At 46.7% G+C, this 24,629-nt stretch overlaps 1 protein-coding gene across 2 annotated transcripts in view; it reads right to left on the reverse strand.

The window, feature by feature from the left end:
• Positions 1-6,652: 6,652 nt before the first annotated feature.
• The window catches only part of SLIT3 (slit guidance ligand 3), a 471,830-nt gene continuing 453,853 nt past the window's right edge, over positions 6,653-24,629 (reverse strand). Inside the window, exons 34-37 of one of the 2 annotated variants that reach the window (XM_041397819.1) lie at positions 16,665-16,819; positions 14,194-14,479; positions 11,867-12,075; positions 6,653-9,842 (exon numbers count right to left, since the gene is read on the reverse strand). In XM_041397819.1, coding sequence (XP_041253753.1) covers positions 9,604-9,842; positions 11,867-12,075; positions 14,194-14,479; positions 16,665-16,819 — 889 coding nt within the window. In that variant the 3' untranslated portion in view covers positions 6,653-9,603. Of the gene's footprint in view, positions 9,846-11,866; positions 12,076-14,193; positions 14,480-16,664; positions 16,820-24,629 lie in introns of both variants that reach the window. The other variant, XM_041397817.1, reaches the window with a different exon arrangement.

Below are 24,629 nucleotides of genomic sequence, written 5' to 3' on the forward strand. Positions count from 1 at the left end.
GGCGGCCCTCAGTTACAGCCGCTGTGGCGCCCTCAGTTACAGCCGCTGTCGGGCCCAGGGGCTCCCGCTCTGCGGGGCTGCGAGAGCCGCGCGATTGCTGTAAAATAAAACGGGCACTTGGCGTTTGTTTTAATTTCCCTTCGCTCGGACTGAAGTGATCTCACAATTAAGCACCGGAGCAGTTTGGGAAATGGCTTCTTTCCAGTGCCTGGACTCCAATGACGGCACCAGTAACTTTATTTCCCTGGAAACTCTTCCTCACCTGGTGCAACAGGCTGACGTTTAATCACACAATCAGTTGGAAAACACCTCAGATCATTGAGTCCAGCGTAGGACAGAACACCATGTTACCTGGACCAGAGCCCTGAGTGCCACATCCAGTCTTCCCTTAAACACCCGCAGGGACGGTGACTCCACCACCTCCGCGGACAGCCCATTCCAATATCTAATCACCCTTTCTGTGAAGAAATTCCTAGCGATATCCAACCTCTCCTGGCCCAGCCTGAGGCCGTTCCCTCTCCTCCTGTCCCTGTTCCCTGGAGCACAGCCCGACCCCCCGGCTGTCCCCTCCTGTCAGGAGCTGTGCAGAGCCACAAGGTCCCCCTGAGCCTCCTTTTCTCCAGGCTGAGCCCCTTTCCAGCTCCCTCAGCTGCTCCTGCTGCTCCAGAGCCATCCCCAGCTCCATTCCTTTCTCTAAACTCGCTCCAGCCCCTCAGTGTCCTTCCGAGCTGAGGTGGCCTGCCCAGTGCCCGGCACAGGGGGACAATCACTGCCCTGCTCCTGTAGCCCTGCCCCAGTGCCCGGCACAGGGGAAAATCACTGCCCTGCTCCTGTAGGTCACACCATTCCTGGCACAGGCCGGGATGTCACTGCAGTGGCAGGATGTGGTGAGGTCTCCCACCTACTGCTCACAACCCTGGGCTTTCCAACAAGAATTCATAATGGTTTTTTCCACTTTCTCCCCTCTCCATTGTGATAAAGTGCTACGTAATTATAGATCAGTTACTGTGACCTTGGACGAACCTGAAAGCTCTGGTCTGGGAAGAGGATTTGGGTATAATCTTTGTGTTGGAAGCTGAAGTTTCTTTGTGTCTGGAGTTTAGCTTTGGCAAAAGTCTCTTTTGAAATAACTATTCACAAACCAAGGAAAGACTAAATGCTTCCTGGGCACGAGGTTTACTCGCAAACCTGTTGTGTAAGGACAGGAGCCTCATCTTTTCACCCTCCATTCCCCCACTGATCCTAAACGTGTAAAACCTGTAATATATTTATTGTTAATTTTAATCCAGAATCTTACATTAAAAAGACAAAATTCTCACGTGAATGCCCTATCCCATTTATCATGTTTCCTTTCTGAAATATCTGAATTTGGAAAACTTACTGTGAAGTCTTCTAAGTGTTCTTTTTTCATCCTTTAAAGGAAGTTCTCAGTGTATTAGCAAGGCTGCAGAACTTCTCTCTTTCTGTAAGCTACATGTAATTGTGGAAATTCCTGTGTGTTACTCTTAAAGTGAGGAAATTTTGGTGTGGTTTTGTGGTTTTTCACTGCAATGTAGTTTACTATTGAAACATTAAAAACAAGCATTTACATACATGTTAGGGAATACAAGAATTTAGCTGCTACCTGGAAGTTAACTTGCTCATAAATATACACAGTGATTGAAAAAGAGTCTTTAATTTCCTGCCTGTCACCAGACTGCAGTGTGGAATGTTTGGTGCAAAATGAGCTATCCGGTGTCTTGCAGACATCTCTGGTGGGGATGGGGAAAACAGATCTGCAGGGAGATTTTTTATTACCTTAATTCTGAGGCATTTTTTCCCAGCATTGACACTCTGACTGTTTCCTACACACCTTCTAACTCTAGAGGAAATGAAATACCATCCCTGGGAAGTGCTGGTAATAAATATATACATGCAGAAAAATAAGAAAAAACATAGTGTACAGCCTGACAGCTGTCTGATTCCTGCTGTCTTGGAACAGGCAGAGAAGTTCCTGACCCAGCCTTTACTGAGGAAATCATAACTCTCCCTTTCCAGCAATGCAGATTCGCTGACTGCTTTCCCAGCCTCGGACTCTGTCAGGGACAAAAATGCATATTTTGTGCATGGGTTTTAGAAGCAAGTTCTGAATTTTTATGCATTGAATGCCCACTTTACCTATTGTGTCAAGCAAACCCTCTTAACTCATCTCCCCACGTGAAAAATTGGAATAGATAAAGGCCTCTGTGATAATGAATGAGCTAACGGCTGTTCAGTTAAAAACAAAGTCAGCAAATTTGAAGTTTTGGGTTTTTTTTCACAATAAGCTGCAGTGTTTTATCTGAATGTCACAGCTAAGACAAAATATGTGAAATAAAACCTCAAAAAAATGAAACTGAGATCAATGCTCAGCTATCTTTAGTCCATCTCAGAGCTGAGGTTTAGCTCAAACTGAAAGTTTAACACAGGTCTGTGAGAGGCTCAGTACGCTCATTAATTTTCAGAGCAATTGATTTATAAGTTATGAGCACTTTTAGATTGGAGTTATTTGTATGTCAGTCAACACATTGCTTGGAAAAGCCCCTAAGTAAGAATAAATAAATCTGAAAGTGAATATATGATCAGCTATATAAATACAAATGTGTGTATATAGAAATATGTATATACACACACACACTTATATAAATATTGTCCTAAAGTACTATGCAGTATCTTTGGGTAATCAAACAAGATGAGAGGATTCTATATGAATTATATACCTGAAGGCAAGGACTTTTTTTAAAAATCAGTTATTACTGGGGTGAAATTAAAATTGTTTCATTGCTATATAAGAAATTCATTTATTTATTGGTGTGACCAACTTAGTCTGTGTCTTGGTCCCATAAATCATACTTTGGTGTTTACCTCAACATAGCAAATAAGAAAAATACTAAAACCCCCCATCCCCCAACAGTTCAATGAGTGCATTACCAGGAGAAACTGGGGCAGGTTAAGAGATGCAAAATATGCTGGTGTGTAATTAAGGAAGTGTAAGCTGCTTTGTAAGAACTGCCTGTTGTGCCTGCTCTTATCACATGCTAGGTGAAAGCCTGATATTATCTCGTGTGCTGCAAAGTCCCCACCTAAATTACCTTGTGGTATTTGGTTCCTGTAACCTTGCTCTGCAAGAAGTGTCAAAGGCAGGGCTGAGGCTTTGCCTGTCGAGGTTTAACCCCAGTCAGCAGCCAAACCCCTCACAGCCACTCCCTCACTGCCCTGTCAGCGGGATTGGGAAGGGAACAGAAGGGTAAAAGCGAGAAAACTCTTGGAATGAGTTCAACTGGGAACGTAAAAGGTGTGCATGCAAGAACAGCAAAGCAAGGAATGAATTCTGCTTCCCATGGGTGGGTGGGTGTTCGGCCATCTCCAGGGAACCAGGGCTCCATCACATGTGACAGTGACTTGGGAAGATGAACACCATCACTCCGAACATCCCCCCTTCTTCCAGCAGAGGAGCTGGTTAGATGCTGCTGATGGAAGGTTAGCTGGAGAGCTGGACCTTTGAAAATGGCCTGATTCCTGTCAGTTTTGAGCTATCCCCTGAACAGTCATTTACCTGCTTTCCTCCCTCCCACACCTCAGAGGTAGGATGTGCACTTTTCCTCCCCAGATAAGACACAACCTTGTAAAAAGTTATTTTTGCAGAAAAGGAGTGCTCCCTGTGCCATGGGGACAAACCTCATAGACAATTCAGAGAAGGCACTGTCATCCCTAGACGACCTTGAGCATCACTGTACTTTGAAAGCTCAGAAGCCCCGGGAGAGGAGAAGGTCAAGAGATCACGTATGAACAAGATACAAAGCTGTGCAAGTCTCACACCAGCTCTGTTCCTCATCCTTGTGAGACTGCAGGGTGCCCCCTGCATCACGGGGAAGTGATGCTCCTCACACTGACAGCTACTGCTTGTACTGCCTGCATGCTCTGTTCCATGCCCGAGGAGTTTCTTGCTGCCTGCAGGGCTCTCGGAGGGTGAAGGTGCTTGGAGGAGCAGCTGTGCTTTCTTCACAGAGCAGAGGTGTCACAGGCTGTGGGGTGTGTGCCTGCCAGCTTGGAGACCCTGCTGGGTAATGAACTCTGCAGGCACGCAGTGCTTTTATCTCAGTGTGCGTGAGCAGCAGAATTGGGGTAGAAAGAGCACAATCAGTTGTTATTCCATAAGGTGCTAGCATGGAAATAATCAACATCAACAGCAGCCGTGTGACACTGACGTCAGACCTCTGTCCTGAGGCTGCCACAGTCAATGGGCACAAACTGTCCCATATGCCAGCACATGGAGCTTTGTCCTGCTGCCAGGGATGGTGCTGACGAAGTGTTGGAGACCCCCAGGTCTCACATGCTCTCCTGGGGCTCAGCAGGGCTGTCCTGCTGCCAGTTCATGCAGTTTCCTGGGGCATAGCCATGGTGATCCCATGCCGTGTTGTGGGGACACCAGGGACTCCTGTCATCACAGGTGAGCAATGCTAAGAGGTTGGTGGCTCAGGATCAATAAAACCCGAGAAGTTATTATTTAAAACTTCCTAGAAAATCTGTGTATCACATATACATGTACTCCTGTGATGAGCAGCTGAGAACTCTGGGCTTGTCTGCTTTGGAGGGAGGGAGGCTGAGGGGTGACCTCACTCTCCTTCCTGTGAGGAGGAGACATGGAGAAGGAGGTGCTGAGCTTTTCTCTCCAGAATCCAGACAGCAGGCATGGGAAAGATTCAGTGCTGCACCGGGAGATTTATACAGAACATCAGGGAGCATTTTTTGTGGAAAGCCTAGAACAGGCTTCCTGGAGAGGCAGTCATACCCCAGGCCTGGCAGTGCTTGAGGCATTTGGACAGTGCCCTCAACAACGGGCGGTGACTCTGTCAGCCCTGAATTGCTCAAATGGCCGTTATGAGTCCCTTTCCACTGAAATATTCCGTCCCGTTCCATCCCCATCCCATCCTTTCCCGTTCCATCCCGTTCCATCCCATCCTGTCCCGTTCCATCTCCATCCCATCCTGTCCCGTTCCATCCCATCCTGTCCCGTTCCATCCCCATCCCATCCCATCCCATCCTGTCCCGTTCCATCCCCATCCCATCCTGTCCCGTTCCATCCCGCTCCATTCCCATCCCATCCGGGGCGGCACGGGCCGCCCTGCGGCGCCACCTGCTGGCGGACCCCGTTCACCTCCGCCGTCCTCGAAAGCTGCGGGGCCCGTTCTGAAGCACATCTGGACAACACCAGGAAACATCCTCAGCGCGCACACAGAACGATGCCAGTGTGACTTCTCGCTGGGCCTTAAACCAAGGCTTCGGGAGTACGCTGGGCTCGGCAGAGCTGAGCCAACTCCGCCTGTCCAGCCTGCGGAACCGCCTGGATGCCTGGTGTGAGCTGGAGCAGAAACGGGGAGGTAACTCCTAAAAGAGGTCACAGAGACCAGAAGTGACAGGACCCCAGAAAACAACGCAAACCCCGCAGCCAACTACCATGCAAGCAGCAGCTCCATCCAACTATTCTCTGCCGACTAGAGAGCACAAAGATAAAGGAACGTGGGACAGACGTTTCCAGCACTGTTTGCCTCGTACCACAGCTGGTAAGCGGTGCCTGGGGCAGTGCAAGCAGAAGCACAAACGGGAGCGTTGCATCCTCAGGCTGCAGTTCCTTGAGTGCCTGCTCAGAAACCCCCAAGCTGCACAGCCACAGCAATGTAAATAAACTGTTGAGCAAACCAGGGCAGCTGCTACCCAGACATTTTTGAACACTTCCCTGCTAGCTTTTTTAGTGGGCTCAGCTGGCTTTGCTTTAGGTGAAAATGCTGCCATCTACTACAATTATGTAATTAACCTTCATAGTTCAAACTTAATGATGCTCATTAAGGTTGAGTGTTTTTATTGGCTAACTGCTGCCACCAGTTTTGTATGGAACTGCAAAGGCAACTCTTAGGAGCCATAGTTTGAAGCATAATTAGCAATATGTGAGTGTTGCACAGGGGCATGGGTGTGGGATGGCAGAGGACTAGGTGGGAGCTTTATTTTATTCTATGCTAAGGCTGGAATGCAATGAACAGCAGAAGTCTGTTGCTGCTGAGTCACTAATATCAAATAATCATTTACAGCGGTGTGGCAGCAGATTTGGAGTGCATGTGTGTCAGGACATCACAAGATCCCTTCCATCCACGGCTGGCTGTGACTTCCATTTCCTCAGCCCTACCTCCTCCAGCTCCCTTCCCAGTATGTCTTCATTTATTCTAACAGTAATTAATGAGTGTGGTTTTGCTGCAGGTCTTTATCAAACAGTTTAAAAAATGTAGCAAATAAAGATTTTAATTAAAGAAAATGCCCAGGATCAAAAACTATGTGGCTTAATTTGCCTGTGCATGTAAGACTCCTAAAATACTAGGCTGTGATGCCACAAAAATTGGTAACTAGTGTACATACCACCTTTAAATACAGCTGATCTTTGACTTTGTCCAAGAGGAGTGTCTGCAGTTCCCCCATCATTTCCTGTGGACACTGATGGTTGGACTCAATACCTCGAATACACAGAGAAATAATCTACATCACAAGGTGTTACAATCTTCCATAACCCAACAATTTATTTAAACTTACATCACAATGAGAATCTAATAATAAAATACATCAGTTCACACCAGTCTGCATTGCCATTTTTAAAGGGTAAGCATCTTTCTTCACTTTATATTAAAATTTTCTGGAGGTAAAAACTACTGCATTGTACCCACAGTTCTTGAAATCGATTGTAACATTAGGCAAGGTTACAAAGGAACTTTCAGAGCTAATTACACTTCAGTTAACCACACATTTTTGGCACATCTGAATGCTTTTTTATTTTCTTCTTAAAATAATTCTACAGCAAGTCAGAGAATCATGGACATAAAGCATCACTCTCCCGTGGCAAGTGCTGCCTAAAAGAATACAAAAATTGCATCATTTGGTTACAAAATAGATATTTTCTTAGTTCTTTATCCTGACATTTAACACTGAAGTGCCACGACAGAAAAGGGCCAGGAACAGGGCCGGCCTTGCTGAGTTGCTGCTGGTCCCTTTGCTGCAAGGCTTGGATTAAGTAAATCCCAGAGTGATGTGTTAACAAGATGTTGATGGCTTTTGCCTTGCCAGGCCTTTGCTTTCAGAGCACCCTGCAGCAGGTGTGAGGCCACCCGTAAATGTCACTCTGTTTGTCACAGTGCTGCTGCTCAAGTGACAGAGTGAGCACAGCTTTGGACAGGTTCAAGAGGGGCTGTGTTCCTCCAGGCCTTGGCAGTCCAGATTAAAAATCTGAGGCTGGTGAGCCACTGCTAGGCTGGGTTTCTTCTGCCTGACACCACAGCAGCTGCTTCTTTAGAAATTCAAATGTTTTTAAGCAGGAATGAAACATTAATGGTAGTAGAGTGCCTGGCACATATTTGTACAAGTGTTTGCAGTCACTTACATGAATTTTTAAAATGTGTGGGTTGTGGTTTAGGTGATTTTTGTCATACATCACAAACCCCAGCTGCTATGAGCTGCTGATGTTGTATTAAAAATAAAAAGCAGTCCACAGTACTTGCAACCAGGGTTAGTTTTTCCCTGGCTTTTGAGCTGTACTGTATCAATCAGAGTCTGGCACATTAAGTAGTGATTGTTTCATGTGTCACTGATTGCCAGCTCCATAAATATCAGTACTGATATTTATTTTGATGATTTTTTGAGATGCCTGTTAAATTGGTTATGTCCCTTCTGCTCACATTGTTCTGGTCATAACAGAAATGTGAATGAACTGCTGCAGTTAAGGAGAGACTGACATAGCAGAGCAACAAGCATGTTACAGCTTTCTGGCTGTGTTATAGCTAGACGGTCTCTCTGCTTTAGTGGGAAATAAACATTTCTACTTGTCATGGCAGGGTTACATTCTGTGCATCCTTCCAAAGCCCAAGTCAAAGGATCTGAAAGCCTTTTGGTGAGACCAGCAAGCGTTCCCAGAAGGACTTTATGGCTGCTAGGAAGCATCTCTGACTACCTTCCTTAGAGACAGAGAACTTGAAGTAAGGATCATAATACTTACTCCATTAGAGAAAAAAAGAAATAAGACAGGATACTGTATTAGAACTGTAATAGAACAGTTGTTGATGGGGAGGTTTGAAACTTACAGTAAGAGAAAATTCAAGGTATCCATGGTGCTCTTTGCATGTATGTCCTGACCCTGAAAGGCAGCCCTGTCAAAAACCCTTCAAAAATCAAACTCACTCCCAGAGTCAATTTTTCCCTCACATCCACAGTGAGAATTCATCCCTGCATTGATTTCCAATTCCTACTCAGCAGTTGCTCTGAACACAGCTGAGGTGGGTGGGGGTCCTTGGGGAGGCAGGAGTGCAGGACACGGAGCGGGTGGAGGAGCTTTGGTGAGCAGGTCAGGCTGCACTGGGCAGAGCTGTGACACCTCTGCTGCAGGACAGGTGTCGGCTGAACACCTTCACATGGATTTAGTGCAACTTCTGCTCGCTTGGAAAGCCGTGGGGAGGCAGGCAGCTGCTCAGAGCCAGCAGCCACGGCCCAGCTCACACCCTGGCTCAAGTGACAGTGGCAGTAAAAGCTGATATGTTGCAGGTGCCTTCTGGCACCTGCGGTATTTTCATGCTCTTTACAACCTTTGCAAGTTAAAGTGTCAAGGTGTGATAAACTATGTAGCAGTGCATTCCTTACATTTCATATACAAAAAAGGGCTCAAGACTGGGAGCAAGAAGGCACAAACTTGGGAAATAACATAGCTGAGGAGTTTACACAAAAGTACTATGTCATTTATTAGGCATCACTTAGCACTTATTTCACATTTTTGCCCCCAAATTACCCAAAGCAACATAAATTTCTCCACTTCTTTCCCTTTGCACCCTTCTTTTGGATAAAGCTGCCTGTGCTCTATAGATACAGTTGCCGCAGAATATAACATGAACACAGATAAATACAACATACACAGCAAAAAATGTATTATAGTATTACAATAGTCAAATAATGTAATTAGCCTCAAGCTACGGCAGTGCCTGTGTGCTCCAGGGAACCAGTTCATGAACAGCAAGCGGGGCCACTGTACAGGAGCAAACCAGCGTCGGCAGTGTTGGGAAGAGAAGGGGCTGAGGAGGCTCTTCGGGTGCCTGGATGCAGTCAGTCGTGGGGATCTGCTCACCTGGAACTCCCAGCCAGGGCCTCGGAGCTTTCTTCAGCCCAAATCAGTCTGGCAGTGGGTCCTTGGAACACCTTTACGTCTGTTCATTGTGCATACACATAAAGTCACCCCACATTTCTCCTGTTAGGCTATGTTTTCTTTATATATATAATTTTTTTTTTAACCTTTTAGCTTTTGAATTTTTTTTTCTTACAACTGTTAAAAAAGTTTCATGGTAAAAATAGCTCACTATATGATACATATACCCAAAGTGGTGCGATACTTTATATAATAAAAGATGAAAATAGTCACTTTCCATAATAAAAATAAGTTCTATTTTTTGCTTATTTTACAATATACTTAATAATTCTTTTCTTCTTCTTCACTCTGCAAGTAAATAGGTCCCGTTTCGATAACGCTTCTGAGTCGATTAAAGTGGCGAGAGACCGAAGGATGGCTTATAAGCACTTTGAGCAGCCGCACTCCACGTGTCTCTCCAGTTCTTCCGTGAAGGTGGAGCCATCCACGCACTGGAAGAAGTATTTCCTCCTCTTGCTGCGCAGGGGCACGCAGCACTGCCCGCCGCCGCAGCTGCCGCGGCACTCCAGGCGCGGCACCTTGGAGGCCGTGGCGCACGAGGTGTAGCCCTGCTGCTTACGGACCACTTCTCGAATGATGTCTCCTTGGCAGAGGTTCTCTGCTGGGACAACAGAGGTGGAAAGGAGTCAAAAATGTGCTAACTTGTGGCGGCAGCTCTCTGGCCACAGAGAGCAACACACAACTCTCCCAGGCATCGTCCTGGGGAAGGCTGTGAGAAGATCAGAGAGAAGAAAGAGAAACAATTCCTATCTTCACTTGCTGCACCTGGTGTTGTGCACTTGTGGAATATGTTATGGAGATTTGTTTACCAAAGGGTGATTTCTTAAGTGGCCCATGGTGATGGTGTTTAGACTGAAGGAGCAATTGGGTCCGCCTGTGTCCTGACTGTCTGTAAGGGCGATGGGTTTCTTAGTAAGTGTAGTATAATAAAGTGATGGAGCAGCCTTCTGAGAATCATGGAGTCAATGCTCATTATTACCCTGCTGGGGACGCCCAGCTACGACAGTTACTATTTTGCCAGATGTTGTAGATGCATATTATAATATTGGCTTTTTGCAAATATTAAAACAGATTTTAAATGTGTAGTGTTAAAGTAACTTTGTTATAAAGATATAGGTTTTATTTCTGTTGTTAATTAAGCTTAGTGAAATAGCTGATATAAGTATGTTTGTGTTAAAACTCCTGCTTGGATGGGAAAACATCCAGTGAACACAGGATGAGCACACCTGTACAGATCTGCCAGCCAGCAGCACTCACTGTCTGAAGACAGTGGCCAAGCTCCAAAAACTGGAGGTGATAAGAATGGACTAATATCACAGCCAAGGAATCTGCATGTTCTGAAAAGGTGGATCCAAGGAGGAGCCAGGCTACAGAATTCTTGGAACATGTGAACTACTTTGGGGGAAAGTTTACTATGCATAAGGGTCTATGTGTATGCAACAGGCTGATGTAAGGGAAAAGGTGTTTAAGGGGTATCCCCAAGGATAACAGGGTGCTCTTGGCTGAGTGCCAAGATGAATGTGGCTGTAATAGCCTTTACTTCGTGGTCCTTGTCCCCTATTGTCCTTTATTAAACTTTTTAAATTTTCACAGGAGTGACCATGTTTTTCACACCAGATAGTCCCTGCACATCAGCGAGTGGCCCTGGGTTCACGATGTGATTCAAGACAAACAGATGGCATGAGAAGAACCTTAATCTTTTACTGCTTTGTACCTGCCACCAAAACAGAGCATGTGTACACAAATGTGTAATATCCTGTGCAAGCCTGGGGCCAAGCAGGCCTGCTAGCTTTGATCAGGAGACTGGAAGTGTTTTAATGAATGCTGAGTGTCGAGTCCTGCAACACTCCTGCAAAATAAGAATTAGTTTACCATGTCTGCTTCTCTGGAGCAAAGGTCAGCCTGCTCTGTGTTGACACTAGTGGTCTGGGATACCTGAAGGTGTCTGTGCAGTTCTGCAGTCCCTGTGCGGCAGCCAGATACATTTTGGTGATGGGTATATAAAATTTAGTAAGTCTGTGGTTCATGCACAGGAAAGGGACAACCTAAATAAAAATAATATAATCCAGCTCCTTCCTTCTGGACAAGAACAAAAAAAGGCAGAAAGGATGCAGTTAAAACTCAGTGAGATTCCAGGGAGTCTTTTCAGGTCAGGGCAGAAGAGTTGGGCCTCTGCCCTCGTAGGAAAGTCTAGCATGATCTGTGGGATTGCCCTGGAAACCTGCCGAAGCGGAAGGAGGAGAATCTTTCATGCCACTTCAGGTGAGTGGTTCCTCCTTGTAAGACCTCCCTTCCCAGCAGTGCAAATAACTGATCCCTGCTTGCTGAGGATAAACCTCACATAAAGCTCTTTAAACATCCCACCCAAATCCCAAGAGCAGCAAACCTTGAGGATTCAGGAGACAGAGAATAAAACTCTTCACTCCATGTCCCTGTTTCTCTATGTGATAGCAGCCACCTACTGTTATGTGGTTCTGTTCTCCCTGTACTGCTCTGCAGAGGCTGGCTCAGCTTTATCTTCTATTTGCCATTCCTCCCCAAGTCTGAGTGGCAGGGAAGAGAGCAGTAAAGCAGGTGTAAATCAGGTGTAAAGCAACAATGCAGCAGCACAGCCAAGCCTACCTCTGTCACAGAGCTCTCCGCTGTAGCCGGGGTCACATTCACAGTAGGGCTCCCCATGCTCCGAGACCTTGCACTGCCCGTGGCTGCATTTCAAAGTCCTGCAGGGGTTTGAGGAGTTGTTCTTCTTGTCACAGAACATGCCCGTGTAGCCCTCCATGCACTTACAGGTGTAAGCAGCACCGGCCGCCGTGCACTTCCCATGCAGACACCTGGAGAAACAGAAGCATTAGAGCTGGTCTTTGCTAGATGTGAAAGTTCCTTTTTCCCAGAAATGTTGGATTTTGGCATTTCTGCCCATTTAATTCCAGGATACTAATCCAAAACCAGCAGCTCAGTGTCAAACACTCTGGAGAAAACTGTGTGAGTTTTCAGTGAATACTGGATAACGTTCAGAGAATACATTTAGAATTTGTGAACCTAAGTAGAAAACATTAGGCTCTCCCGTGAGCACAGACCAAGGCTTGGCACCCACATGAGACAGCTCACATTTACAGCAGCAGCACGTGGAACTAAGTGCCAACAATCAAGCTGCATGCCCAGGCTTCCTGAGCAGAGTTACTGTACAAATAATATCAGGTGATGAAAACCAGTGTGATAAATGAAGGTGCTGGTGGCAAAGCTATGCACAGACTTATCAGCGGGCAGCTGTACTTGAGGGTTCCCTGGCTCCTGGGGCTTGCAGTGAGCTTTGCCATTTCTGAGGAACACCACAGGGTGGGGTGGTGATCCTGAGCAAGTTCTCTGACACTGTCCCCACTTCTGGGACAGGAGCAGACTTGATATGGACTGAGAACAGTGAGGAAAGCAACTCTCTCCAGCCAAGGAAAAACTTTCCCATAAAGTAACTTGTCATAAGCCCATGTCTCTTTTATTTCTATTTTCTTTCTAGTACTTCAAAATTATTCCCTGTTTATGCTGAATTTTTGTACATTTAATTTTAAAGCTTTGAACTACAAAGGACAGATTACAAGAGCAGTTTCAGTCAGCCCAGACATGCAAAATACTGTAATGAAGGGAGTCACAGCCTGTACAGAGTAGTATTTCCTGCCCCACGAACCAGAGGTTACCTGATCCTTACAGGTGCATTTCCTCAGTGAGATTAACCTGTGGTGTTGGAGCCGACACCTGCCAGCAGGGCTCCACACTCCCCTGGATACACTGGGCAAGGCTTTAGGGAGCCAGCTCCAAAAGGCTGAAGTGATTCAGGAAAGGTGGGACAGTGTGTGAGCATTAAAAATACACACAGCTGCTTTCCTTAGCAAGGGACTATGTTCATGATTGCCTCACCCTCCCTGGACTATGAGAGAAACAATCCCTCATCATGTAAACATCTGGAACTCCCTTATTTTTCTCTGTCCAACCACAACAGCTTTGTGTTGACATTGGAAATTCAAGGAAACATTTGGGTCTTCATACCTTTGGTTTGTAAACTGTCAGGTGCTTTTCAACACCTCCAGACTTCAGTACTTTGCAGAATTAGAACCAGAAGCAAGTTTAAAATGGTACCTTTGCCAGGTTAAATTTCTGAGAGTGATTATTCACTGCATCAATTTACCTGTCAAAAGTACGTGCTCATGAAAAGCGCCTTCCAAGACAGCAACTGAAGGAACTTCTAAAACAAAAGTACTTCCATCTGCTTATGAAACAACACTGAAATATGCAGCCTGCTGCTCTGCACGAGACTGTTTCCTGTGTATTGGCCATAAGAAAGCTATTCATCCCGTGTTTCTGATGGAGATGTGGTTATTGAGCCTTTGAACTGTAAATACTTTACACTCATGCTCCCTTCACATGCAACACCACGCTATCCTTTAAACTTGCACTTTAAAGGGCTGTTTCAAAGTGTAATATTTAAGTCAGCTATTTGGGAAATTTAAAACTGCTCACACTGGAGTGCATAATGGTCTTCAGGGAGTAAGTTTGAAGACTGGGCTCAGTGCTGCAGAGAGAAAACCCCTGAAATGTGTACCTCCCCCTCACAGGCTGCTCTGCTCTGGATCCGTGCAGGCTCTCACCTCCTGGGGTTAAGCCATGCCCATTAACAGGAGGTTTTGTATTTTAATGTGTAGAGTCACAGCTGAAGGTATGACCTGCAGCATTAACACCTGAGCTCCTGCAGGACCACGAGCTCCTTTGGCGAGTCAGCAACGTCTGAACAAGAAGTGGAAATTGAGAGCTGCCACAGATGCAGACTCACAACTGTCAATAACCTTGTGTGGGGACCCAGCATCTCCAAAACCAGTCAGATGTGGTTTTGCAAGATGAAATGTGAAATATGCATTAGCTGTAAAGCTTTTGCTCTCCAGTCAGCATTTGTTTGAGCTTACTTGTGGTTAAGACATGGATCTCCAATTTCCTGGTCACACAGAGGGCCCATCCAGCCTGGGTGACATTCACAAATCACACTCGTTTTCTCCAGGGACCGGCAAATCCCGTGCTTGCAGATGTTACAGGATTTGCAGCCAGGAAGGACTCCCAGTGACTGCTGGGGTAAATCCTTGAAATCCTGCAGCTCGTTGTTGATTCTGACGTCATGAATACAGCCATGAAAACCATTTGGTGTCTTATCTGCACCCTGGCGCAGGGATGATAGTCCAGTAGAGGTTGGGATCCCTTCAGATAAAAGCAAAAAGGTGAAGGTTCACTTACACTTAAAATGGTAATATATAAATTAAAATTGCTAAAGCTTCTTTTGTCACAGCCCCTTAAAATCTTTGAATAATTAATTTGCATAGGGCCTTTGTAAGGTAGAAAAATCTCATTGTCCTTGTTCTGGAAATGGAAAAAAAAAATAAACTCACTTGCCCAATCTTCTGTAAGAAGTACATGACTGAAAAAAAAAAAAAAAAAGAAAAAGCAAAATACTTTTTTTGCCTGGTGGCTATGTGTTCTTATCCTTAGATAATGTTCCTTCTCTCTATACAGTTTAATAGCAATTATTCTTCTGAAAGCTTTGAGAATGCCTTCATTTGTCAGCAGGTAGCATCCACCTCTGGGATGCAACAAGACAGTTTGGCTTTATTGGGTCACAGTGTTAAGAGAGGGAGTGCTAAGAGTGCATCCCATGGAAAGTAGTGCAGGAGAGCTCTAATGACAGGGAAGAGCACTTCAAGGGCCAGGCCAGGGCTTTGTGGTGAGCCCCTCCCATCTTGTTCAAGTGCTTGGAAGAGTTCACACGGTTGGATGGCCAGCAGGCTCTTTTGGATGTTGTTTTATGCCTCCCCCACTGATGCCAGCTTGGATGTACAGCTGCATTGGCACAGGCAAGTGCTTCCATTTTCAGCCATGTGAGGCCCTGAACTCAGTATCTATGAGTAATGCCACTGTTAAAGGTGGTCCTAAAGCAAATCCAGCACCTGTTTAAATGTGTGTTAGGAGGAAAGTTGCTACAACAAGTGATGTGGTTGTGAGATGGACAAAACTGTGAGCACCTGAAGGTTCAGGTCTATGTTAAGCTTCCTGTAGGTCAGAACAATTGCTCTGGGGTAATTTAGGCAACTACTTTAACTAAACCACCTGCAGAGGAAGGGCAGCTGGCTTCCACGGGAGGGATGCACACAAAGAGGTGGCACATGAACAACAGGGAGGGTTTAGAAAGAAGCAAGAAGAATTTTAATAGGCAATAGCAAAAGTCTTTACTGAGACCATGGAACCTGGTATCCAACAGTCCTTCATTCCAGACCTCAGGTTTTCTCTGAGATTTTTTTAGGTACCTTTGGAAAATTAGTATCAATCCACGATGCTCATCCATTAACAAAACTTTTCCAAGGGATTAGTTCCCAAGTTCCCTGTGTATAAACTGCTGCAGGATTGGTATCTTTTGTGCTGTTCTAAAGGGAGAAATTGAGATGGCCTCTGCACCAGCAAATTATCTTTGATGCACAATGCTCTTTAATAGTCTGTGACCTTCTTAATAGGAGCCAATTATAAAAGTTCAGCTCTGTACAAAGCAAGATTAGCCAGTTTTCTGTTTTACAAGGGCAATATTCAGGGTTCTTTTAGAAAAGTGTTATTAAAGAAAATTATTAAGAAAAGCCTTGACCAGCACCAACTGAATTTGGTAAGAGTTTCTACTATTGGCTTCAATTATCTCATTAGAAAAGGCTCAAAGACTTTCTATTACCATTCTGCTGACTTTTGTATTTGAAATAGGCTGACTAAAAATTCAAGAACTCCGTGTCACTGAGGGAGAGATTTCAACATTCAGTCCAGAATAGAACTAGGGGGGTTCTGGCAAAAACAATCCATTGGGCAGAGACCAGCCTTTGTTCTGTCTCTTGTAACCAGACACCTAATCAGTGGTATAGTCATTATTCTGGGCATTGTTCCCCATCCCATTTGGCCTCTTCCCTCCAGATTCAGTACTTAATGGGAAAAAATTTCTTAACTGAGGTTTGGGCAATTCTAATATCTGTCTAAAACAGCGGCTTCAGTTTCCAATGAGAAGACTATTAACCAAGGTGTTCTCAGCTTGTGTGTTAATATGTTTTTGAATCACGCACCTTTTTCCCCACAATTTTTAGACCTCTATAAAACTTCCAGCAAAAATACTGCTCAGTTATGGTATATTTAAACCTACTGACTATTGATTTGCTTTCTTGCCATGACAATTTGTGATACTCCCACTGATACTTCCACTTCAGCCATCACAGCTTGGTGCCAGCCAGTTCTGGGAGCTGCTGAAATGCAAAACAGGCTGTTCTGTGGTGGCTGTGTGAGAGCCCTCTCCACAGGATGGAAGATGATTTGCTTCTGAGAAAACAGGTTAAAACTTCAATTCTAGAACAATTCACAGTACCTCCAATGTAGAGGGGTGTGTTGAGGCTGACAGAAGACTGTTTCTGGAGCTTTCCCAGACTCTTGGGAGCCCCCTTGTCCACCACCAGGTTCAGAGTTTGATTCAGCATCACGAGTTCCACACTATGAAACTGCCCATCATTTACTGTTTCCACACTAAAAAGTAAGAGAAAAAAAAAAAATTAGAAGATGAACAAGGAACAGCCCCTGTGACATCCTGTGTCCCTGTGGTACACCTTGCACAGCACAGCTCTGGGGTGCTCTGGAGTTTGCAGTCAGGGTGTTCTCAGCATTTCCTCCAGCAGGGAGGTACAGACTGACCTCAGCTGATCCTGGGCAGGCAGTACTGGCACATGTGGAACACTTCAGAGGCCAGCTAATCAGGACAGCAGCCTCTCCAGTTGCTTCTTCCAGGGCAGAAAAGCAAGTCTGTAGCTACATGACACACTGGCTTTGGGGACAAAACTACCAAAAAATCCATTCTGAGCTCTCAGCCACAGCTTGCTGCCCTCTCACACTGCTTGGTGCTCATGCTGCAGGCTGAAATAATTTCTTCTTGTATGGGGAGTTTAAACTCAAATTATCTCACAGGGGTCAGGAGAGATTGCAGTTTGGGGTGACAGCAGAAGCCTCTGAAACCAGCATCTCCTCACAGCAGAAGTGTCTTGGAACTATGTACCAAGGAATAAGGACAGACTGAGGTTCTCAAAGCCAGAGAGGAATTCAGGAAGTTTTGGCTTATAAATGACCAGTGTGCTTTGTTCAATATCAGACAATCCTACCTGAACACAAGGAAAAATGACAAATTGCTACTCCTTTTAGGGAAACATTAAGGTGTAGATTGAAACTTGAGGATAAAACAGTAGGAATTGTTGGGTGGTGGGGCAGGAAGCAGGCAGCCATCTAAGCAGACAAGATGGTAAAGTAGTGTGTATTTATTGCTTTGCTTTTATCACTTATTTTTCAGATGCATGAAGCCTGCAGCAACCTCCTAGTCTGCACCTCAATCTTCACCTTCATCTCCTGTTCACCCCCCCAGACATTAAAGGGTGCAGTGATATCATTCTATTTGCGTCACGCTATAATTTTTTTTTTATTTTCAGGGAAACTTCAGCTCTCAAACCTCAATGCTGCACGGTGAAATTCCCTAAAACAACCCAAGGGTTTCATGCACTCCTACAAGCAGGGAGGGGCAAGGGTGGGATTACCTGCTCTTGAGCAAAGAGAGTTTCAAACTGGGGTGATAGTTAGATCTGGTGGGATTTTCCCACTGCTGTAGGTGTAATTAAAAGGCACAGTATCTGTTCCACGTGCACTCAGATGCACACAGGAACACAGTAAGAATGTGATAACAGCAGTGGTTGTTCAGGAATCAGCCTGTGGGCTCTGTGAATTGCCTACATGCACAGTGTTGCCTGCAAGCACCCTTTCCCAAATTCCTCCCTTCAGGCTGGGGGTGCTGTTATATGTAGATAATGACAGAACACACCAGCTCTGGGCATCCTGAGATACTGTTTGGACAACAGCCTGGATTTGGGATTGCTGACGTGGTGCACACCACAGCACAATGTCAAGTTTGGGTTTCTGCTCATTCCAAAGGCCCATAAGCTCAGCATCCTCTCACAGGAAGTTAAAAATTCACAGGTCAGGATCCTTTCAGGTGATTTGTAAATTTGCAAGGTCAATGTCTCTGAGCTATTTACCCACACTTTCTTCCCAGTCAGTGGAGAGGAAGAGATACATTCATCTCAGAGGATGAATCACCTTTTAGATGTGACCACCTCTCAACCTAGATGACATGCTGCTCATCTTTAGTGCAGTCCTGCAGAACTGATGAGTAAGGCTATTGCAGCAAGGAAATAAGGCCTCGACTTCACAAACAAATTACATGCCTTGGAGATTACTCGAATTCAGTTGTTGCTGGAAGAAGTTTCATTTTTATAGTGTTTTATGGTAGACCTGACACAACCAATTGCACTTGAGCAATGTCAGGCAGCAAGGCAGCACTGCAGGTGTTTCTGGGAATGTGCTGTTGGAGAAGAGCACACTGCTGTTCCACACTGCAGCTGACGTGCCTCTGCAGTGCTGCTCTCCCCACAGGTTTTTGGGATGAATCACGAACACACAAGCCTTCAAAAGTTCATGTAAGGTTACACAGGTCATAAGGTAACAGGCAGCAGTGTAGGAGCACCTTTACGGTGTGGCTTCACATAAATAAGTGAGAGAGTTCTGCCACAGCAAGGTTCCCAGGAAAGCTCTGCTGGCTCAATCCTCATTCCTGAGCTGCAGGGAAGCACTGGGCTGTGGCTGCTGCCCACGTGCAAGATGGGAGAGAGCCCTGGGGAGAACTCAAGAACCTGGAGCTGATGGTACAGTTCAAAGTGTTTTAAAGAAAAAACATAAAGGCTTGGCACTGAACAAAAATGCAGATCCAGTTGGTCCAGCAGACACTCTGGATCAGAGTTGTTATACCAGGGCCCTGGCAGGGGCATGGGTGTGTGGGCCAGGATGAGAGGCAGAGGATGTGTGCTGGACTCCCTGCCCAAGGGGCTGAGCCTGTGGCCCTGGGAGGGGCAGCCTTGTCCCCACTGCACCCAGGGCACTGCAGCAGGGCCACACCTCGAGCACAGCACTTTGTGCACTGGCAGCTCAAGTAAGTTTGGAAACAGCTGGTTTGAACTTTGTGTTTGGATAGTCAGGAATTCTGCTAAGTGTCTGCTGCCTTACGAGCAGCAGCTGTGCTACAGCAAGGCCGACTGGGTGATCCCTCTGTGCTCCCTGCTTATCTCAGTGCTCTCTGCAATGCCTGATTCCTGGGGGGAAGCACTTGGACTTCAGCTGGAAGGTATGAGATAAATGGAAATGCACATGTGTAATTGTTAGTCTGTGCAGAAGTGCCAGTGAAAGGGAGAAGTGGAGCCAAACCCCATGGGCTGTGAGCTGAGCACTGTGGAGGTGGGATGGATGGCTGTAGGACAGGGAGCCCTTCCCCAGCAGGATCAATAGCTGAAGCTAACACACAAACCACATGGTTATCTGCAGAAGGCCAAGCTATGGCCATTTGTCAGAGGACAACATTATCACATCTGGCAGGACTGACTCTTCCCAGAGCCAGGATTTCACAGGCATTCATCACCTGCTCTCCACAGGGTGTGCTTTTTCCAGATTATGCCTTGTCTAGCAGGCAAACAAAAATCTGTGAGTCCTGGGGATGGAAGCAGCCACCCCACACGGTGCTCATGCCTTTCAGCATACCCAGGGCTGGTATTTCTGTCGGAAAGGGAGTGAGAGATCCCAGTCCGCAGGAATACCTGGATGAATATTACTCTGTTCTGATTCTTTCACTTTTTAACCGGAATTAAAATAATCTCTGCCTGAACTTTGAGAAACAAAGTAACTCACAGCCATCACCCAACACTGCAGTTTTGTAAAGCAGATAAAGTTAGAACAGCCAAAGCACTCATTTGCTGTTTGAGAAGACAGAGATATGATAGAAAAGCTGAATGTGGACAGGCAGGATGACAGGAAATCCCCAGCCAGCAGCAGATACTTGTGTGAGAGCACGCACTTACTGCTGCTGCTGACGGAAAGGCATTCAGACGCCTTGGGATTCTGAGATGGAGACAACCGTGGGGGAGAGACCAGTGGTGAGAGAAAAGCTGCACGAACTCTCCTCAGAGCCTCTTCTGCAGCCGGGCCTTTAGGAGCCCCGGCAATCGTCGGAGACAGCTGGAGACAGTGGCTTGGCCGGGGATGAAGGGCGGCGGCCGCAGGCGCTGAGCAGCGCACGCTGCTGCGCTCCGCTCCACGGGCCCGGCCAGAGCCGCCGCTCCGAAGGGTCCCGTTAAAACCCGAATTCCCTGTTCCCCGAAACACGGCATCAGGTGCTCCGACAGGGCTCTTCCTTCTGGAACCGCCCGCGGCATGGAGGCACTGCCTCCAGTCAGTCGGGATTTATGGGGTTCCTCCGGCCCGAGCGCGGCGGGGTGCAGGCCGGGAGTGCGGGAGAAGGGCAGGGAAAGCGGGATGGGAGCGGGACTGCGGGAGACACACCGGCAGTGCGGGGTGAGAGCGGGGAACGCGGGATACGAGCAGGGAAAGCGGGATGAGAGCTGGAATGCGGGCCGTGGGCCGGGAATTCAGGGTGAGGGCCGGAATGCGAGATGAGAGCCGGGAATGCGGAGTGAGGGCTGGAATGCAGGATGAGAGCCGTGAGTGCGGGATAGTGGTTGGGAATTCAGGGTGAGAGCCGGAATGCGGGGTGAGGACCGGGAATGCGGGAGCGCGGTGCAGCGGCGCGGACGGGCAGCAGAGGGCGCCGTGGCACCGTGAGCCGAGCGGGGACAGCCGCGTTCCCTGATCCGCTCCCGTTCCCTGCTCCCGGCGAAACCGAATCAACCGGTGCGAGCACAACCAGGGACACCCGAAAGGTGCGGCAGGAAGAGCCCAAGGGCCGCTGCAGCCGCACCAGCTGCCTTTCCCTTTGAGCACCCTTGAGGTGCTAACAAACCATGTGCCGCTCCTGAGATCTTTCCAAGCCCTTAATACAGTCAGGGAATTTTAGATGACTTCCAGCCGCAGCACTTTGTGCCACCGCTATTGGATATTGTATAGTTTCGTACAAATTCTTGTTGAAAAAATGGGAGGAATTATGATTAAAGAGTAAACACTTAAAGTGTAAGCAAGGATCTCCAGGAATTTAATAATAAAACTTCCTGAAAAGTAAGCAGCAAAAGGAATCGAAAGTTTCCCATTACACAAAATGATTCCTCAGGAGCCAGGCACTGCTGCTCGGGGTTGTGGTTGGCAGCTGCTGAGGACCCACCTGGCCAGGCATTCCCCCCACTGTGCTCAGGCTCTGCAGCATCCCTCCGCTCTCTCTCCTCCATCACACTCATCTTTTCACAGCCCGCCTTACATGCCTTGCACAGTCCAGCACACTGCTCTCACCGAGGTTACCCTCACAGAGCTGGACATGGGTCCTGATCAAATTTGGCCAAAAAAAAAAAGAGGAAAATGCTGGGATGTGAGGAGAGCTCAGCTTCCAAAGCCCTGGGTCCGGCACCTTCTATTCCCTTGGAGCTGCCCTCACAGAGAAGAAAGGCCACTAGACAGGGCTCTGTGGAAGAGACATTAAAATTTCCTGTGGGAGGGAGCTGGCCTCTTCTGCCAGAGCAGCTCCAGCAAGGTGAGCCAATGGAGCCATTGCACAGGGCACTGCACACAGTGCACGTGGCCTCTGCTGGGAGCTCAGCCTCCAGAACACAGAGAAATGAAGGGAAAGGGATATGTATTAAACATAAAACCTCAGGGAATATAGGAAAGAACTGATTTCCACTCTCATTTTTCAGCTATTTCTCTTCTCCCTCATATATTTTCTTTCCCCTGTACTCCAGCCCCAAGCACACACAGATGTTTCGAGCACTGACTCCCCTTACTCTAACACCCATGAGAGATTTAGAACTGAGCCACTATAAATATGCCAGTGAACAGAAATGCATTAAAGGATTAAAGCATTCAATTGGAACCTGTAAAATTTGGGCTTTGGGGTCAGATTTTTTTCACTGTCTAGCAATACACCTTTATTGTAGACAGCAGAGAACAGCAGGGCAGAAGAGTCAAAACCAAAAATAGCTTTAAGTATCACAGTAAACCATGTCACTGAGGAGATATATAACCATCAATTATGCAAATGAGAACATTAATTCATTAGCTACAGTCTCCAGATTTTCCTGACCTCTGTCTTAATGGGGACATGCTTCATTTGACACACAAAACAAAGGAAACACAAGGATAGCAAGAGACTGGGGGATGAAGGCCATGGGGAACACTGAACTTAGATAATCTTTGAGAACGGAATAAACAACAATACATGTCCAAAAGAGCTTAAGGAGGTTACAGCACCAGAAAAGAGGTACCAAAATCAAAAATTCAAGGTGAGAGCTGCAGGGAACTGTGCTGAGATGTCAGCAGTTTGGGAGCTGTGAAACTCACACTGTGCTGGGCTGACTGTGGGTATCAGCACTGATGGGTTTTCACCTTTCCAAGCTACACTTACCTCCTACCCTTAGTTCCAGCTATAATCAGTCCTTGGCCTAAAATAGATTTAAACTTCTCCATGGCAACAAAGGCAAAATCATAATTGGAGTGGTGTTTGTGCTACCGCCACAACAACACATCACTTCAAGCACTATCATCTTCAGGAGCTGAATAAAAACCACATGTTGAGAAAAAAGTATGAAAAATGCTAATGAAACACAGGACTAGGGAAATAAGAGGTGAAAGGAATATTAAAGCACTCAAGTTCACTTTCAGCTTGAACTACACTCTTTTGTTATGTTCAATCCTGTGTTACATGACTTGAGTGTTAGGTCTGTAAGGCTGAGAGTACTCGACATTAAGAGTTTTTTCCTTGATACCTCCATTTTAATTTGCTTGGTTTCATACCTTTTCTCCTACTCACAACATTGTAGACCACCCAAATAAACCCCCTTTCTCTTCCTGGTGTTTACAGCCCTTGAACACTGGCAGCTGATTACCGTATCTCCCTTAATGATCGTTTGGCCAGGCTATGCATATCTAATTTCCAGCCATAATTCAATTCCTGCAGCACCCCTGCCAGCAGTGAAAGTCATTGTGTTACAGAGCTTCTAAGGGAAAAGCAAGGGCCTTTTTTACACCCCTGCAACATGCAATTAACACAATCCTGACCCCTTTCCCTGGATGATTCATAAACGGGTCAGACACCCAGCCAGGGCAAACATTGCTTGTTTGCAGAGGATTCTCACAGACCTGGGTGATGTCCCACAGCTCCCTCCAGCCCCACTGCTCGGAGCAGAAGCTGATGGGAGCAGAAGCTGCTGTCTCCTGCGCTCACACCAGCAGAGCTGGATACCTCATTCTGCTGAGAATCCGTCAAAGCAAGTGCCATGGCAGGAAAAACAGCTGGAATGCACTCCTCAAGTCCAAGGCCGGTCCTGAGTGACAGATCAGAAGGTTGCTCCCTGCCCACCCTCTCCCAGGATGCCTTGATTCCTCACTGCACATGGTGGTGTCACGAGCTACCCTGTCCTGGTGTCCTCACAGTGACATGCCTCAGACAAAGTAACAAAACCCAAAATACAGAGTGAAAAAAAAAAATAAATCCGAGATTCTGCAGTGCTGTTGGGTCAGTGTGAAATCTGGTATCCTTATGAAAAAGACACTGCAAAAAGCAGGGGGGAAGGCAGGCCCTGGCACAGCAGCAGGGTGGTGGCAGCCTGAGTGCCACGTCCTCCTCAGCACTGCGTGGGTACAGATGAGTGTCACACGCCAGGACAGGCTGTGACACAGCTCCTGGCCCCACCAGGGCTTGGAACAGAGCAAGGTGCATGGGGTCACCTTCTAGAAAAACAGCTCTGCCATTCAGCTGGTTATCAAATCACAGGTTCTGATGAAAAAATCCACCAGGTGCCTTCACAGAGTTGTTACATCAGGCAATACTTTGCACCATCTATCCCCTTTTCAGGTCTGGAAAATATGCAGGTACCTGCCTGTTAGCAGCAGGGAGCAGGACCACTACAGAGTACAATTAACAGGGCATCCTGTCAGATTGACAGAGAATGATGGGCTTTACTTGAAATTGGAGGACAAGCCCCAAGAAAAAAAGAAGTCATATCTATTTAGAAATGGTTTCCACCTCATCTATAGCAATATACCTATAGCTGGATCCTCTCCTTCCACAGAAAGGACCAAACCCATCGTTGTTTGACAGCCACCAGAGCAGCTGCATGCCCACCTTTCCCCCAGCACTGGGGCATGCTGCTGAGCTGTGGGTGCCATTTCCATACTGGGAGGAAGCACTGAAATAACCATGCACAGACCCATCCTGCACAGACCCATCCTGCACCTCCACTATGTCCCTCAGCTCCAGGCCTGTGTGTGCTGCTTCCAACAGAGGCTGCCTCGATTGGATCCAGAGCCAGCT

The sequence above is a fragment of the Onychostruthus taczanowskii genome, unplaced genomic scaffold, assembly GCF_017590055.1.
Source record: "Onychostruthus taczanowskii isolate IOZ18803 unplaced genomic scaffold, ASM1759005v1 scaffold14, whole genome shotgun sequence".
Taxonomy (NCBI): domain Eukaryota; kingdom Metazoa; phylum Chordata; class Aves; order Passeriformes; family Passeridae; genus Onychostruthus; species Onychostruthus taczanowskii.